Raw genomic sequence first — 17,449 nt, 5'->3', positions numbered from 1 at the left:
AGAGAGAGAGAAAAGAAATCAGAGCTAAAATGGCTGTAAATAAGTTTGAGATATTAATAGAGGTCCTGCAGTTGTTGCTGACAGTTTCTTATTGTAGGACAGTAAATCTGTTTCTATTCTCACTCTGATGACTCTTCTGTTCACTCTGTCTCTTATTTATGGGCCGCCAGCTACAGGCCCCGCCCCCCCCCCCCCGGCATGAGCTGTCCACGCGTCCTCTCTGCGCTCTGATTGGCTACCTTCGCCCAAACAGTCCGTGTTCACCAATCAAAGAGCTCCGTCCTCCAGGATCTGCGTGTCCACACTCTGAGCACTTGCTGCTCCGTGAGCGGTAACGGGACACCGGGACCCCCCAGACCCCCCCCCCCCCCGGTATAAAGTGACCTCCAACTGTTTACTGACACAGAAACTCCAAAACCAACGAGCAAGAAGCCACGTAGATGAAAATAAAAGTCATTTTATCAGCATGAGATGTTTTTATTACTTTGATTGATTTTTTGTCTGATTTCAGTCGATGCAACAAAATATTGGAATATAATCGATTTTTTAATTGTAATTAATTTTCTATCAAATGGAATTTTACGTTGCTTTCTTTTTAATTTTCACATAATTTCACGCCCCCCCACCCCCCCGATCACTGAGGACTTGTCAGTGTCATCAGTCGGCTGCAGTATCTCAGTACCAGTTTCAGCTCCAGCATCATCATGGTTCTGTTTCCAGCCAACAAACTCAAAGTCTTCCTGCTGGTTTTCTCGGATCCCGCCAGGTCCTTCTACAGCAGCGGGGAGAAACTGTCCGGCTGCGTGCACCTGGAGGCGGAGCAAACCTGCAAGGTGACCGGCCTCACGGTCACCGCCGCCGGCTGCGCCCGCGTGGACCACCGCGGTCGGAAGAACCGCAAAAACCGCAGCCAGGAGGTGGAATACCTGAAGTACGAGGAAGAGCTGAGGCTGGAGGAGGTGCTCACTGAAGGTAGGGACTGAGAAAACTTCACAAAGACTAATATTCACACTGTCAATACAGAAACCTCTGATGTGGTGGATCCATTCACACACAGGTGGCTCAGGGCCAAGCAGTGATCATTCACACACTGATGACACAGGATCCTGTCCTGGTACCTGACATGTAGTCTGCAGGGGTTCTTTAAATATGATGACTCAGCAGGAGACAAGAAGTCCTGGATGATGTGAAATGTTTGTAGTTTTGAAGATGAAATTATGTTTTTATCTCAGATGGTTTCTGTCACTCAGACAACAAAAGAAATGTTTAGAAAGGATTTAGATCAAAAGTTTATAAAAGAGGTGATGAGCTTCATGTGATCTCATCACTGTTTGACGGTCTGATGCAGTTTTAAATACCGGACGGTTCAGTTTGGTTTGATGATGTCGAGCAGAAGAACGTTTGACTTTGTCTGAAAGTGAAACAGGAAGCTGAACCTCAGGCTCAGTAACACTCTGTGTTGGTCCTCAGACCCGGATGGGGGCTTCCTGCTGCAGTCTGGTAAAACCTACAGCTTCCAGTTTGGCTTCGAGCTGCCTGCAGCTGGGTGAGAGTCACTGATGGATCACAGTGGATCTGATCACTCATTGATTATAGATCTGGTCTCAGTAGTCGACCCTGACCTGTCGTCCGGTCTGGTTTCAGACGTCTGGTGTCATCCTACAAAGGAAAGTTCGGTTCTGTCCGTTACTACGTGCGGGCGGTGCTGGACAGGCCTTCCCAGCATGCCTTGCAGTGTGAGAAGGAGTTTGAGGTGGAGGAGCCGCTGGACGTCAACCGGGCAGACCTGCTGGTACGTAGACACGCGAACACGCCGACTCATGAACTGAAGGGAGGTTTATTTTTTATTCATCGTCAGTTTCAGGTTTCCTTCCTTCAGTTTCACATCAGTGTTTCAGAAATCAGCTCACTGAGGTTTTAAACTTCCTGCTGCTTCAGCTTTTATTAACTGGATTTATTAACCAGCAGAGTTTCATCACAGTAACACGATAACCACCGTCCTTCACACGGCAGCGTGAAACAGCTGATCTGTGAATAATCTGCTGCTGCTTCATGGAATAAACTTTAAGGTTTCATTAAATTAATGTTTCCGTTATAGCAGAAAAATGATGATATACATAAACACAAGCTAGAAGTGAAAGAATTTAACAAACTAACCAATGGACAAACTGCATGCTGAGTCTGAATCAGGACCACAGAAAACCAAACAGAACCTCTGATCTGAGTGACCTCCAGCTGTCAACCAGGAGTCGGTGCACAGCTGGAGGAGGATCGATCAGGCCTCTCGTTCATATATTAATGCTTCCATCTGTTTCCATCAGTCTTTGGTATAAACACCCTGAAATTTAAGGGTCCGTCCCACTGAAACAGGAGAACAGACCTTCATGTTCTCTGTGTTGCAGCCTGGAACCACTTAGAGACCACCTACCTACATCGGCAGCTAAAGAAGCTGATCTCAGTTCAGGCTTTAAAAATGTAGTGAAGGGTTTCAGACCCCCCTGTCTGTCGTCTTATGCTGTGACTTAATGCCGTGTGTTCTGTTTCTGCTTTATGCTGCTGCTGTCTTGACCAGCTGCCTTGAAAAAGAGCTTCTGAGACCTCAGCAGGACTCACCTGGTTTAAGCTTTTCTAATAAACAATTTAAAACCTGCATAGGATGATAATGAGAGAGACAAGCTGCCTGGAGGGAAGGTAAGAAGTCTAAACCCTCACAGACCAGCTGACTCTGTCCCCCATCAGGCTCCAGCTGCAGCCTCCATACAGAAGAAGGTCACCTGCATGTTCATCCCTGACGGTCAGGTGTCCATCAGCGCTCAGATTGACAGGAAGGGATTCTGTGAGGGAGAAGAAATCAACATCAACGCCAAGTTTGAGAACACCTGTTCACGTATCGTTGTGCCGAAGGCCGCCATCATCGCCAAACACTCGTATGTTGCCGACGGACGCACCAAGGTGAGATACGAGGATAATTTCCTGTCCGTCGATGGGACAGAACGTCTCTGTGGTTGAAAGAGGAGATCCGATCTTGTTTGTTTTCTTTAGGAGTTGCGTCAGAAACTGACGGCGGTTCGAGGAAACCACATCATCTCTGGAATGTGCGACATGTGGCAGGGGAAGACCATCAGAGTCCCCAAACTGAAGCCGTCGCTGCTCGGCTGTGACATCATCAAGGTGGACTATGCACTCATGGTGAGTCGTGGTTGATGACATCAGCAGAGATCAATACTAGAGGTCTTCACGGGTCCAAAATGGACCTGTGCAAAATGAGGGGACCTGGGGACAGTTAGACCAGGTCTGATATACTTTAGACCAGAGTGTAACTAGAGTCCGGCTGGATCCGCTCAGGTACCAGACATACTGACGCACAGACCTGCAAAAATACAACCGGACACCCACAGACCCAAGTGAACGTAACTTGGACCTGGTATAACTCAGGTCCTGGGTCTGGTCTTGTAGGGTTTTTCAAGCAGTCAAGCTGAGTGTTTCTCCACTGCGCAGTACATCCAGGTGAAGTACTTCACCTAAAACTACACGAGAGCAGTAGAAATCAGAGACGGATTAAAATGAAACAAGCTGATGAGAGATCTCCCCCCCCCCCCAGATCTACCTGCACATCCCCGGCAGCGAGAAGCTGATCCTGGAGCTGCCTCTGGTCATCGGGACCATCCCGTTCAGCGGCGTCGGCAGCAGAACCAGCAGCATGAGCAGCCAGGCCGGATCCCTGAGCAGCTGGTCCTCCTTCCCCTCGGCCCCCCCGAGCTACAGCAACATCCACAGAGACCTGAGAGTGGGCGGCCCCCGCACCCCCCTGCTCTACGACTACGACGGGGGGGAGGACGAGGAGGAGGACGGTGGGCTCTTCATGAGAGCACCAGAGCTGCAGTACCCCCCTCCCCCCGCATACAGTGAGGTGAGACGGCTTTGGTTCAGTCCGTCCGATGGCAGGATCCATCTCATCTCACCTGATCCCTCCTCACATCATCTGATCTCACCTGTCAGGATCTCATCTCACTGTATCTCCTTTATTTTATTTCCCTCATCGGGACAGAACTCAGAACATTTAAAAGAAGAGCTGAGACATGAGAAATGATGTCAGAGATGAAATGATGTAACATGACATGATGTGAAAAAGATTTCATTATCTGCTCTCATCTGTCTTTCTTCTTTTGTTTGTTGTCTTCAGGTGGATCAGGACGCCGTCAACCCTCCTCAGGTTGTTCAGGTCTTCTGAGGATGACCTCCTGGTGACTGACCTCCTGAAGTCTGAGCTGTCTGCCCTGTCACAGTCAGGACTGTAGGTCGAGTTCTACGACAATGGTGACTAAGCAGTTTCCGGACAGTGACTCAGCAGTTTGCTGACGGTGACTCAGCAGTTTCCGGACAGTGACTCAGCAGTTTGCTGATGGTGACTCAGCAGTTTCCGGACAGTGACTCAGCAGTTTGCTGATGGTGACTGAGCAGTTTCCGGACAGTGACTCAGCAGTTTGCTGATGGTGACTCAGCAGTTTCCGGACAGTGACATAGCAGTTTGTTGATGGTGACTCAGCAGTTTCCGGACAGTGACTCAGCAGTTTGTTGACGGTGACTCAGCAGTTTGCTGACTGTGACTCAGTGTGTTTTGGCACTTTGTTAAAAACAGAAGAAAAGTGTTCTTTAGATATTTGTTGTTTCTCTGTCAAACGGTTGTTTTTTACTACTGTAGTTGCAGGAAGTCACAGTTGTACATTTTGTGAAATAAGAGCAGATGTTTATTTTTACACACAAACAATAAATCGATTTTACACGACTTTAAAACTCTGCTTGTTATATTTATATTCAAACATGAATAGAAAAACATATATAACAGTTTGTAATGTGGTCATCAGACTGCAGCTGACCACAGCGAACAACAACATGGTGATTTATGTACTACTATATGAATACTGCCAGGGTTCGTTGAAAGGCGTGAATGGAACACATTCACACAAACAGTCTGTTGATCAGTATTAATCAGCACACTGCGTTCAGCACTTCATATTAAGGATGATAATGATCATTCCAGTGGACGAGGATGGTACAGCCTCAACACACTTCAGTCTGAGAACACACACTGGGCTAAACTGAGCTACTGATAAGCTGCCATTAAGATAATAAGGTAAGGTTTAAGGTTTTAAATTAAGGAATTAACCTCAAAGACCGGCTAATTAGCATCAGCACTGGGTTCATGTTAAAATCAGTAATTATATCCATACAATTCAAGCTTAAAACAAAGTAAGACCCTAAACTTTTGAATAGTTGCCATTAATGTAGATAGATAGATAGATATACTTTATTTATCCCAAGCTGGGAAATCTAGTCCTAACCAACATTTTCTGTCTACATAGATATAGATATAGATATAGATATACTTTATCTATCCCAAGTTGGACATTGCAGTGCAGCAGCAGCATTACACACAGTGAAATGAGTGAAAATAAGACTATAAAGAACAAACTATACATATATGACAGAGGTGCTAAACTAAGAATTTAGCTATGCCGGTGACTCGCTGCTAAAACAAGACATGCTGGTGATTCATCAACTTAATAATAATGTAAGTGATTTAATGAGGAAATCTTGTAAACATATATTAATGAATTAAAAGCCGATTGTAGTTTTTTCATGAATAAATAGGCGTGTTCTTATGAAGTAGATAGTTTAGGTTGCTTAGATACACGCTACACCTGGCGGGCGGATATGTTCGTTTAAGGGTTAACAGCAGGACCGCCCCTACAGGACGTGCTGACTTTATATAACAAGCGCTCCTTGGCTCAGCACGGCGGGGCGGGCAGGGAGAGACGCACTGGACCTGACGCGGTGTTTAAATGGCGGTGAGGCTGGAGTTAATTTAAAGGTAAGTTACATGAAATTAAAGAGTTATTTCAGTGAACTGAGCCGCTTTGATGTGGTTTAAATGCTTTTGGTCAGGAAACGTTTTTTATTTATGACACACATTTACCTGAACATGAGTCAGCAGCTTAAACACCTTAAACATTAAAATAAATGTGAAGTATCACAGCACTTCTGCACATGAGAAAGTTAGAAAGCAGCAGGTTTTTTTTGCTTTGCTTATTTTGTTTAGGAGGGATAGCTATGCCATGAAGCTAATTAAGCTAATTGGCTAACATTCATTTGGTAACCTAGCTAGCTGCTACATGCACTGGTCTGATTCACTGGTTATTAAAACTGAACTGCATTTGATAATTTTATTATATGATTAATATAATATAATAATAATAAACGGATGAAACAGAATATGCAGCCATGGCCCTTAAGACAGCGAATACATCAACTCTTTCAAAGGTGCTCAGGGCTTTAGAAAAGAAAGAAAATTAAAATTGCATAAAATAACGCAGCAGATATCGTCCTCTTGGCCTAATTCTGTTGTTTTGGCCTGAATATTTTCCTGGAACTCCAGTTTACCAGTCCTTTACTCAGTGTAGTGTTTCCAGAGGATGCACAGACTAAAGCTGGCACTTTATTCATATTTTCTCTGTTTTTGGGTAGAAATGATGGATAGGGACAAAAATCTTTGCAATTGTTTTACTATTGAGCAAGAAGAGTATGTCCGGCAACCTTGAAACAGCACTGCAGTGTAATCTGACGCGGCGTTTTTTTTACATCAGTCTGCCCATGTAAGAGCTTGTTTTTTACCCCGGCCATTCTAGGTGTCTGACAACGTGATGGAAGCTATAACATCGCTATGTTCAAACTCCAGTGACAAAAACAATCATTTTACCTCGCAGAACCTGGAGTCGCTGATCTACCGCTGTGTTTGTGCTGTTGTGTGATACTTTCACTGAATTAAAGTAAAATACTTCTTCCACCACAAAGTCACACAGTGGATGTACTTTGACATGTACAAATGCCCATCACTGTTTCATGCTGCTGAGTTCATGAGTGTTTAGATCCCTCACCCCTCATCCCTTCATCTCGTTCAGCTCGTGACCTCGTTAGTGCTTCAGTTCCCTTCTGCATTTCCTGCAAAGCCAGTTCACCCCCCCCAAGCTGTTTACCTGTTTACCTCAAATATTACCTTGTGTGTGTATGTGTGTGTGTGTGTGCGTGCGTGCATGTGTATGTGTGTGTGTTAGTGTGTGTATGTGTGTGTGTATGTGTGTGTATGTGTGTGTGTGTTAGTGTGTGTATGTGTGTGTGTATGTGTGTGTGTGTGTGTTAGTGTGTGTATGTGTGTGTGTATGTGTGTATGTGTGTGTGTATGTGTGTGTGTATGTGTGTGTGTGTGTTAGTGTGTGTATGTGTGTGTGTATGTGTGTGTATGTGTGTGTGTGTTAGTGTGCGTGTGTGTATGTGTGTGTGTGTATGTGTGTGTGTGTTAGTGTGCGTGTGTGTGCGTGTGTGTGTATGTGTGCGTGTGTGTATGTGTGTGTGTGTGTGCGTATGTGTGTGTGTGTTAGTGTGCGTGTGTGTGTATGTGTGTGTGTGTGTGTGTGTGTTGGATCAGCAGTGTAATCTGACTCTGTTGTTTACTCCAACTGCAGCTGCTCATATCAGAGACTCTTCTGTCTGACCTCTGACCTCTGACAACAAGCAACACACTGGACCTGCACAGGTACTGAACACACATACATGTGTACACACACACCATATATATATATATATATATATATATATGGTGTGTGTGTACACATGTATGTGTATATATATACATTATAAATGGCTCTCATCCAAGATTGTTATAAATAGCAGAGAGCAGATCTCCTTCGCAGGAAGTGCTCCCAGCCATTGGTCCTCTGTTGGGCCTGTAGGCAAACTGCAGCGGGTCCAGGCTGAGGCTCAGGTTGTAGAGGTCTGGTCCACACAGGTCCTCGGCAGCCCGGGGCTGATGCCGTCTGGTCCTGCTGATTTCCTCTGCTTCAGTCGCCTCAGCTCTCTCCTCACCTGGTCTGAGTGGTGGCCCTTTTCTTCTGGTTCAGGGGGGCTTTGATTGACACCACCAGTCAATCGCAGCAGAGCAGATAATTAAATGAGTGACTGCTCCCAGAACAGGAGATGTGCTTCACAGAAAGACTTCCCAAAGGCCTGAAGATAGAGGTGCGACTAGATTCTGTCAGCAGCAGGTCGACCTCAGATCAGCTCAGAACAGATTTCCTGGAACGACGTGAGACACATTCAGACAGATGGACGGACACACAATCTGCGTCTTTTTCTGGACAACAGTACATTGACTGTCCTGACTAATGATGGAAAGCTTCCACACGTTTTATTGAAAACAAAACAAAGTATGAAATCTTTTTTTGAACTGGACGGAGTAAAGCTCCCCCTACAGGCTGCAGAGTTCACTACAAACAGCATCCCGATAGGATGAGCAGCAGCAGAGTCTGCGAGGTGCTGGAGGACGGACAGCCAGCACTGATGGTCAAGATGCTGCACCCCACCCACCCTGGTGGTGATGGAGGGCTGTAGAACTAACTTCTCAAGCTCACGCAGGATTTCCATCACCTGTGCTCGCTGCAGTGGAGGAGGAGGAGGTGGGCGTGGCCCATGAAAACCTACCAGAGGAGGATGAGCTGGTTTCCATGGCAACATCTCTGCAGGATTTCACATGACCGTGTGATTTCACTGAAAATGTCTACCCTGTTACCTGAAGAGGAGGTGAACAGTGGCTGTGGTCTCTGGTTGGACTGAAAGCCTGCAGACACTCCACAACCAGGTGTAACACACACCTGTTACCTCCCAGGTAACACAGGTCTTCACAGGTCCATTTATATTTTCATTATGTGAACAGCAGCACATGAAGACACTTTGCTGTGGAACCTGAGAGAAACTCCATCATCCAGTTACAACACAGAGAGTTGTTCAGTATCTGATTGGGTGACGATTGATTGATTGATCATCACAAAAGAGACGAAGTGGAGGAAAACAGGTGTTTCCATCAGTGACTCTGATCAGGTATTTTAACTCCGTCTCAGCTGTCTGCTGACAATGACCATCTACACTTACAGATCATTCCGTGGTTTTGGAGGATGTAAGCAGGTATCATGTATCGTGGTTCCATATTTGTGTTCATCAACAGCCTGTTGAATTAGCTGTTAGCAGCTCCTGTTAGCACTGGATCTACAGTCAGCGATCACTGGATCACTTTGCCACTGAAGAAACTTAAAAACAGGATGCTCTTTGTTCTCTAGTTTCCAGGTGGATTTCTGGACGTTCATCATCAGACATGACATGCTCATGAATGCCGCCTGTGGGCAGGTGTGAAACTGCATGTCTGCCTTCATCGTCAACCTTTTGTCACTCTCCAGATGAAATCGACCTGCAGCTCAGGTGAGTCGCTGTCTGAGGGCAGGCTGTGCGTTAGCAGCTCATTTTTAGGATCTGAAGGATCATGTGACCTGTTCTCATTTCCTGATGATGTGAAGCCCAGCTCAAGGAGGATGATGATGATGTATCTTCTTCCTGTTGATTTCAGACTAAAGCTGGCTCCTCTGTGTTACCGACCTCGTGACACGTTTCCCTCTTATTTTGTAACTTATTATTTATATACTGACACATTTTCCAGTTCTGTTTCACTGTCATCTCAATGTTACTTTATTTCCTTTCACTTCAGTCTTACTGATCTATCATTTGACTCCAGGTGGAGGTGTGCAGGTGGAGGTGTGCAGGTGGAGGTGTGCAGGTGGAGCTGTGCAGGTGGAGCTGTGCAGGTGGCTTCAGGTTGTTCTGGGTTGTGTAAGACTTTCCTGTTTGTCCACAACATACTGCTGCACATAGTTTATTAAGAACAATTCTTTTCATTATTGAACTCTATGGTTGGTTTTTGATTGTTGCTGTAGACAACGTCAGAAATCAGTTTTAAATCAGAGTCTGGACACATTTAATCTAACACATTGGATCTAATTAACTGGATAATACAGTTTATTAAAGTTCAGTCATTTCTGAACATTCAGTAAAAACGATTCTCAGATATAGAAAAAAAGCAGCTGAACCGACAATATGTTGAGTTTTATATGATGAATTTCACTAAAAGATCTGAGAGCTGATCATCTGAACAAAACGTCAGTTTGTGTGCGGTCTAAACTCACTTCCTGTTTTATAAGACGAACACGTTGAACTCGTGTAGCTGCAGGTTATTATTCAGCAGCTGCGACAGAAAGTCAGAGTTCACTTCTTTCCACAAAACTGATGTTAAAAATGTTAAAAACGTTTCAAAGACACAGCAGGAGGTCGGACGTCTTCACGCCTCCTGGGAACAGTTCCCACGCTCGCTCTCTTTTAAAACAGCACAGACGAACACGCCGACCCCCACCTGATCACCCGGAAAAGTGCTACAGTGCTGATGAGAGCGGACGTGTGTGTGTTCAGTGCTGGTGCTTCAGTAAATAGCCTCGTCCATGTTGTCGTCACTGTCGCCTCCGAACTCCTCTCCGTTATCAAAGTAGGACATGACGTAATCCGTCTCCTGCAGACGAGACAGGAAACACAGAGACGACCTGAACCAAGCGGTGTTGATAAGTCTAATGAGACCTTCATTCATACTTCCTGTCTGCAAGAACACTGAAAGGCTGCAGCAGCTCTCAGCACTCACAACCCTTATGAATAATTATTATTATTGTTATTTGAATAAACTTTATTCGTACAGTACTTTTCTTAACAAAGTTACAAAGAGCTGGAGTCAACTGGGGGTTAGAAGTATAAACCAGCACAAAGTGACCAACACAAACTCAGCTAGCACGGCATGATGGGAAATGTAGTCGCTACGAGATGACACTTTGTTTTCTTCTGCACAGATGCAGGAAATTTACATTCATTTAGCCTGTTTAAGTCAACACTTCCTGGACCCTTTCAAATTAAAAGCCCTCAGTCACAGCTGCAGTACTGTGTTGTGTGTTTTTGTACATTATTCTGATAGGGAGTGTGGCAGCACTGAGAATCGGTACTGCCACACTCCTTATGGAAGCAACTGAGTCACGTGCGACACCTGCTGGTGAAGTTGTGTATTCCAGGTGTGGTCAGTTTTCATTGGCCTGACAGAATCACAGGTGAAAGGTGCAGTGAGTCATGGAGACAGGTGGTTGATGGCAGTGTCTCCTCTTCTTCACAATGTGAGGGCAGGGTTAAGGTGAGATGTCTCAATTCTAAGCCCACCTTTACCTGTCGACATCATCACTCTGTCATTAACATCTCGCTGAATGTTACGGCTCATATGAGTTCCTTTAAATCAATCAATCAATCAATCAATGTGTCTCGTTAATAAATATTAGATGATCAAACGACACTTTGATCACGTCAAAGATGAAAATCTGCATGAATTTCACATCATTAGTAACAAATGACGGAAGTGAACACAAACCAAACTCCATTCATAAAATCAGATTTTAAGAAAAACCTCTCACCTCCTCAAACTCCTCTTCATCGTACTCCTCCTCTCCCTCAACCTCCTCTTCCTCCTGCTTCTTCTTCTTCTCTTCTCCCTCCTCCTCCTCCTCCTCTCCTGAGCTCCCCCGCTCCTCCTTCTTCTCCAGAGTCTGACACACAGGTTAAGGTGGACAGAAAGCAGTTAACAGGTTCAGTTAAGGTGGACAGGAGACAGCTCACAGGTTAAGTTGGACAGGAGACAGCTCACAGGTTAAGGTGGAAGGGTTTGCAGGTTTCTGACTTTTTTCAGAGCTGTGGAGCCTGAACTGAATGCTGCCCCCTCAGGTTTCTTCTGGACTTAGGGGACACGAAGCGGACCTGATCCAGACCATTTAAGAGGTCTGATGGCTTCAACAGTTTGTCTCACCTCCAATTTGAGAAGCACTTCCTCTTTCGCCTTGACTCTTTTCTTCTTCTGACCAGACTGAACTCTATCAGAGTGACAGACGGCTGCAGATACACCTGAGAGACAGAGAGCAGGCGATCAATTGCTCATCGATCAATCATCTACTGGAACACCTCAGAGCAGTAATCAATCCGTCCGTCTATCATGAAGCTTTACTTCTTCAATCAGATGTTAACAGTTACGCAAAACTGTCAATAAAGTTTGCTGAAATGTGTGACATCATTCCAGGACTTTCTGTCCTGATGACATATTGGATTTCATAAATGTTGTCAATAAAGCTTCACAAAGGAAAATCCCAACTACTGGCTCTTTGAATAAAACTTTATTTAAACAACAGACGCAGTGGAGCTGTGACCCACACTGAACAGTCCTGAGTGGCTGCTGTGGGCGTGTTGTTTCAGGTACAGGTGAGATGATGTCATCACTTCCAGGAGGTCCAGTTGGAGGAACAGATTGATGGGTTTCAAGGTTTATTACTGTACTGAGTACTGCGTGTACTGTGCATACTACATATACTGCGTGTACTGTGTGTGCTGTGTGTACTACATATACTGCGTGTACTGTGTGTGCTGCGTGTGCTGCTGCACTCACGGTCTCTGGCAGGTTTCTTGACGTGGACTCTGAGTTCTTTAGGGAACCTCTTCCAGTCTGAAAGACAACAAGAACTTACAATCACTATAATGATGATGATGAGAATATGTATTTGTTTCACTGTGCAGCAGGTTAAAGCGTCTGACAGTTTAAAGCTTCAGTGATCAGTCTCACCTGGAGTCCAGTCTGTCTGTCCATCTGTCTGCTCGCTGATGTGATATTTATCAGAGTATCGCTCCACATCTGCACAGGAAACACACAGAAACAAGACCTTCACAATAAAACTATCATGTATGTGTGTGTCTCCATCTGTGTGTGTGTGTGTGTGTGTGTGTGTGTGTGTGTGTTGACCTCTGTGTGCAGCAGCTGGTTGGATGAAGCAGGGTAGACTCTTCATGGCTCCTCTGAACTCCTGTTTGAGAGCTAACAGATACTCCACCTCCTCCCCACCTGTCAGAGGGAGGGGCTTCTGTTCCATCACCTGGACACACACACACAGACACACACACAGACAGACCTGAAAAACTGCCTGAACAATCAGATAACAAACTCTGTGTGTGTGTGTGTGTGTGTGTGTGTGTGTGTGTGTGCATGTTGTACAGGAAACAGAGGTGTAGGCTGCTGGATGGATGGAGGTAAAGTGTCTCCTCGGTTGATGCCGACTGACTCCACACTGAAACTCATCATCCTCCGGCCCCGCCCACGACCTCGGCCCGCCATCACCACCTGGACCAGGCCAGGTCGGATTGGATCAGCTGGATCTGACTGGAGCTGCAACCGGCTAGAAGTGAATCTGAATCCTGGCAGAACCAACAGAGAACAGAATAAATCCTGCTGGTCCAGATAAAGAACATCTGTGGACATTCTGCGGTCCACTGGTTAACGATCAGTCATTGTTCTTGAAGACAGACTTAAACAGGTGAGTTCTTGTGACAGGTCAAAGGTTAAAGCTCTACTATGCAGGAATTTCCTAAACGGCAACATATAGACTCAAACAATTCCAGTCGTGCCTCGAGGTGTGTGGTGTGTGTCTGCAGAGACCCGCCCTCAGTGTGTGTGTAGCCAATAACAGCACACAGGTGAGGTTAAGACTTCATACATACAGCAGCGCATAACTACGCATAAGTATGCATGTGCAACAAAAATCAGAAATGTGACGTCAGTTCTTTCAAACCATGTGTGAGGCTGCAGCAGCATTTTGAAGAGCACGTCCAAAAGGAAAAGTCGAACAGTGTAGAACGTAAAGATGCGTAAAGCAGCGTCCTCTGAGGACGACTCGTCCAAACAGGAGAAACAAGAATCCAGACGAGCTGCTTAACTGTCTCTGCCGCTGCCTTTGAGCAGAGCAGCGTGAGGGGGGAGGTTCTCACACCTCAACACAATAAACACCAAGTCCAGATCTGGTCTGTCAGCCCTGATCCACATTCACCTGTCAGAGACACGTGACCCACAGCCAGCTGTTGACCTGTGGATGGAGACAGCTGATCTGAGACTGAGAGGAGCATCTTCATCATCTACCAAGCAGGAGGCTGAAGAGGAGGGCAGTGAGGAAGAGTGTGTTTATTAAAGCCACCATATGCACGGCCTAAGCACCAAACACCATCTGCTGGCACTCACCTGAGCACCTGACTAAAGAAGTGACGTGCTCACGTAAACAACAGCAGCTTTGAATGCAGAAATAGTGACGGACACCGGGGGGCGGGGGTAGTGCGTGAGGTTTAAACAGTAACTGGCGATTCCTGCAAAGAAAACCTTCCGAACAGTTTTCTTTTTGAAATGACTCATTGTTTTGTTTGAGACTACTAATCGTACTTTAGTACGGTTAGCTGTGTTAGCCGGATGCAGTTAGCATGTTTAGCTATTTTAGCACGGTTAGCTGTGTAAGCCGGATGCAGTTAGCATGTTTAGCAGTGTTTCAGCCAGTTTTACCTTCACTTTGTCTCTACTGTTAAATGGTCCTCAGGTTCTTTCATCTTCATCTTCATCTTCATCTCCACATCAGGCTTCATGTTTCCAGCGGATCATTGTGCAAACTGTTAAACCTCTTTGTTTACATCAGCCAGCGGCATATTTCTTCTTCTTCTTCTTCTTCTTCTTCTTCTTCTTCTTCTTCTTCAAGTTTTACGGCACCTGCCGTCCCTGACGTCGCATTACTGCCACCTTCAGGTGTTATTCTCCGTCTTTATCCATGGCGTCTCTCAGTCGTCCTGTGATGAGAAGTGTTGCTGTGCTCAGCTCTCAGCCTGCTTCCTGACTTCCTCTTTCCTCTTGTTTCCTCTTCTTCTTAGTATTTCCACTCTGTTTTGAACTGAGTGTAAATGTCTCTTTTTATTGTATTTCCCCCCTCCCTGAGTCGTCTTCCTCCACACTCTGCCCTTCTCCTTCTGATCACTTCATATTGACTTGACTGATTTCCTTTTTGACTGCTTCTTCCGCCAGTTTGTCTGCTCTCTCGTTTCCCATGACACCTGAATGTGTTGGGACCCCCAGGCCGGCTCGATGCTTGTCAGGGCTGCATGTTGACGTACGGCTGCAGTGAACCTGTTTATTCTGCTCTGCTGCCGTTAGCTTAGCATAAAGTTCAACACTATCCGCTCAGTGGTAACTGAGCAGCTGCAGACCTGCTGTGTTTGATCCATCTGTAAAAATCTGAACACGTCTTTATATCACAGATCCTTCCTTCACATTCTTCCTTTCATTCCTTCCACCCCTCTTTACTTTCTTCTTGTGTCCCTGCCTCATTTCCTCTCTACTCCTTCCTTCTATATTTCCTTGTTTTCATTCCTAAATGAACTCGTTTGTTCTTTTCTTCAGTCCATCCTTCTTTCCTTCATTTTCCCCTTATATTTCTTTTGTTCCTTGATTCCTTTCCTTCTTTTCTTCTGCTCCTTTGTCTTTCCTTTCGTTTCTCCTTCTTTCCATCCATCCATCCTTTCCTCCTCTTCTTCTTTCATTCCCCTTTTTTATTTTTTCCTTTATCATCTCTTCTCCCTTCCTCTCCACCCTCCAGCAGCTCCCTGTCGACCTCAGCTGTGACCCCCCCTCCTCACTCCTCATCTGACCTCAGGGTCAATGTCACTTCATCCTCCCCTGGCCCCGCCCCCTCCCGTCAGAGGCCCCGCCCCCGGTGTCCGTCACTGTGGGGTCAGTTTGGACCAGGTTTTCAGGAGGTTCAGCAGCATCTCTGAGCTTCAGATCAGACCTCACTAACTTTTATTTTTTCACGTTTTTAAAAAGGGTTGAAAACAGCGGAGTGAAGAAGACGAAGAAGTTTCAGGAAGTTTTATCCTTTTTATGTTGGAGCTGCTGGATATTTAACTTTCTGATGATTTAAAACGAACAAACATGAAGATGCTGCTGCTGCTGCTGCTGCTGGGACTCTGCTGCTCAGGTCTGAAATCTGCTTTTATTACATTTATTCATCATTTATTTATTTATCATGATGTGTCAGTCACCTGTGTCCTCTGCAGACAAACGCTTCAGTCGAGACATGTTTGAAGTATTTCTCAGCATGCAGACTGATCATGACGACAGCAGAGAGTTTTACTGTGAGACACAAATATTCTACTTCATCAGGTCTCAGTTAAAACCTGCAACAAGACAAACAGCACAGACAAATCAATAACCTGAACTGTTCATCATAATTCCATTAGGTGCTATGATATCATGTAATATAGTATTAGATAGTAGATGCACCACGTTTTGTACTTCAGGGTTCAGAACAGAACAGTTAGGGCTCAGACTGAGGACTCAGAAACCAGATGAGACGTCTGAAGACGTCTCTCCTCCGTTTGGACACAAACAAACGTTCTGAAGAGACGAGAAATAATAATAATGATAATAATAATAATAATAATAATGATAATAATAATAATAATAATAATAATAATAATAATAATAATAATAATGATAATAATAATAATAATAATAATAATAATAATAATAATAATAATGATAATAATAATAATAATAATAATAATAATAATAAACAGACTCTGACACTGAGGAGAGAAGACAAAGCTTTAGGATGAAGGCAGAGTCTTAAGAGGTTTTAATACTGTGAGGAAGCTGCAGACGGACAGTCGACACTGAATATTCATCAGCCTCATTTTCATACAGACGCTCAGGGTGTGTGTGTGTGTGTGTGTGTGTGTGTGTGTGTGTGTGTGTGTGTGTGTGAGTGTGTGTGTGTGTGAGAAAAGTCTCTTCACTGTGTTTGTGTGTGTGCTCTTGTGAGTCGGTCTTCTGTTCTTGTGAGGACCGCTATACTTTTACTATTACTATACTACTATACTACTATACTACTATACTACAGCTGAAAAATACACTAACATGTTTATACTGAATACAAATGGCTGACAGTTTAGTTCAGCATGTGTGAACTTAAAAGTTAAGTACACAGAAGGTGGAGGTGGAGGTGTAAAGTGCGGTGTGCAGTGGCTCATAGTCTCTCACTCCAGTGGGGGGCTGCTGGGGGTGAAGAAGCTGTCCCTCAGTCTGTTGGTGGGGGTGCGGATGTTCCTGGATGGATGGATGGATGGGGTCCGTGGTCATGGATCTCATCCTCTTGTGCTTCACATCACCCTCAGGCTGCAGCAGCCCCCCCCACCTCCACAGACCGGTCTGAGGGTTTAGACTGCAGGCTCTCTGTCCGGTCTGCAGTGTGTCCACGTTAGAAAAGAGACAATAAAGTTCACTTCAAACTCACTGAGGCAAAATAACCGAAACTGATTCAGGAGCAGCTCATGAAACAACGAAACACGTCAGTCTGCCTCGTTATCAGCCGCTCGGTCACCTGTGAGCTCACCTGTCTGAAAGCTGCTGGAGCTGTGCAGCTCCAACATGCTGAACGTGTCCCCACTGGATGAGTATAGCTTCAGGTGGTCCTGCTCGGAGCTCCGTGTGCAGCCGGTCTGTTCTGTGGGTTTTCTGTCAGAGTTTCAGGTTGAAATCAGGTTTGACGGGGGGAGAATCAAGTCTGAACAGAAGTGTGCTGATGTTTCTGTGTACGACACCTGACAGCCAACCAGAGAGCAGCATTTAGTTTACAGGCTG

At 45.3% G+C, this 17,449-nt stretch overlaps 2 protein-coding genes across 2 annotated transcripts; one reads left to right on the top strand and one right to left on the bottom strand.

The window, feature by feature from the left end:
- Window positions 1–17: 17 nt before the first annotated feature.
- On the top strand, window positions 18–4,776 carry LOC121610689 (thioredoxin-interacting protein-like). Its single transcript, XM_041942921.1, has 7 exons — window positions 18–972; window positions 1,471–1,546; window positions 1,645–1,792; window positions 2,740–2,952; window positions 3,043–3,189; window positions 3,602–3,910; window positions 4,184–4,776. Exons 1-7 carry the CDS (start codon window positions 705–707, stop codon window positions 4,229–4,231), a joined length of 1,209 nt encoding a protein of 402 aa, XP_041798855.1. The 5' UTR covers window positions 18–704; the 3' UTR covers window positions 4,232–4,776.
- A 4,839-nt stretch (window positions 4,777–9,615) lies between these two features.
- On the bottom strand, window positions 9,616–14,491 carry polr3glb (RNA polymerase III subunit GL b). Its single transcript, XM_041942782.1, has 8 exons — window positions 14,324–14,491; window positions 12,995–13,194; window positions 12,746–12,875; window positions 12,569–12,637; window positions 12,395–12,451; window positions 11,765–11,859; window positions 11,376–11,507; window positions 9,616–10,441 (listed from the first exon to the last, which is right to left on the bottom strand). Exons 2-8 carry the CDS (start codon window positions 13,112–13,114, stop codon window positions 10,355–10,357), a joined length of 690 nt encoding a protein of 229 aa, XP_041798716.1. The 5' UTR covers window positions 13,115–13,194; window positions 14,324–14,491; the 3' UTR covers window positions 9,616–10,354.
- Window positions 14,492–17,449: the final 2,958 nt, after the last annotated feature.

This window comes from Chelmon rostratus, chromosome 8 (genome assembly GCF_017976325.1).
Source record: "Chelmon rostratus isolate fCheRos1 chromosome 8, fCheRos1.pri, whole genome shotgun sequence".
Lineage (NCBI taxonomy): Eukaryota > Metazoa > Chordata > Actinopteri > Chaetodontiformes > Chaetodontidae > Chelmon > Chelmon rostratus.
Note: the sequence above shows the minus strand (reverse complement) of the source record. Positions and strands in the feature narration are given on the sequence as shown.

Excerpts from the sequence above, each read along its gene's own strand:
- LOC121610689 (XM_041942921.1), top strand. The coding sequence starts at position 705 with ATGGTTCTGTTTCCAGCCAACAAACTCAAAGTCTTCCTGCTGGTTTTC. Across the intron at positions 1,793-2,739 it reads TCAACCGGGCAGACCTGCTG|GCTCCAGCTGCAGCCTCCAT; the intron begins GTACGTAGACAC and ends GTCCCCCATCAG. Across the intron at positions 3,911-4,183 it reads CTCCCCCCGCATACAGTGAG|GTGGATCAGGACGCCGTCAA; the intron begins GTGAGACGGCTT and ends TGTTGTCTTCAG.
- polr3glb (XM_041942782.1), bottom strand. The coding sequence starts at position 13,114 with ATGGCGGGCCGAGGTCGTGGGCGGGGCCGGAGGATGATGAGTTTCAGT. Across the intron at positions 11,860-12,394 it reads CAAGAAACCTGCCAGAGACC|GTGTATCTGCAGCCGTCTGT; the intron begins GTGAGTGCAGCA and ends TCTGTCTCTCAG. Across the intron at positions 11,508-11,764 it reads AAGTGCTTCTCAAATTGGAG|ACTCTGGAGAAGAAGGAGGA; the intron begins GTGAGACAAACT and ends CCTGTGTGTCAG.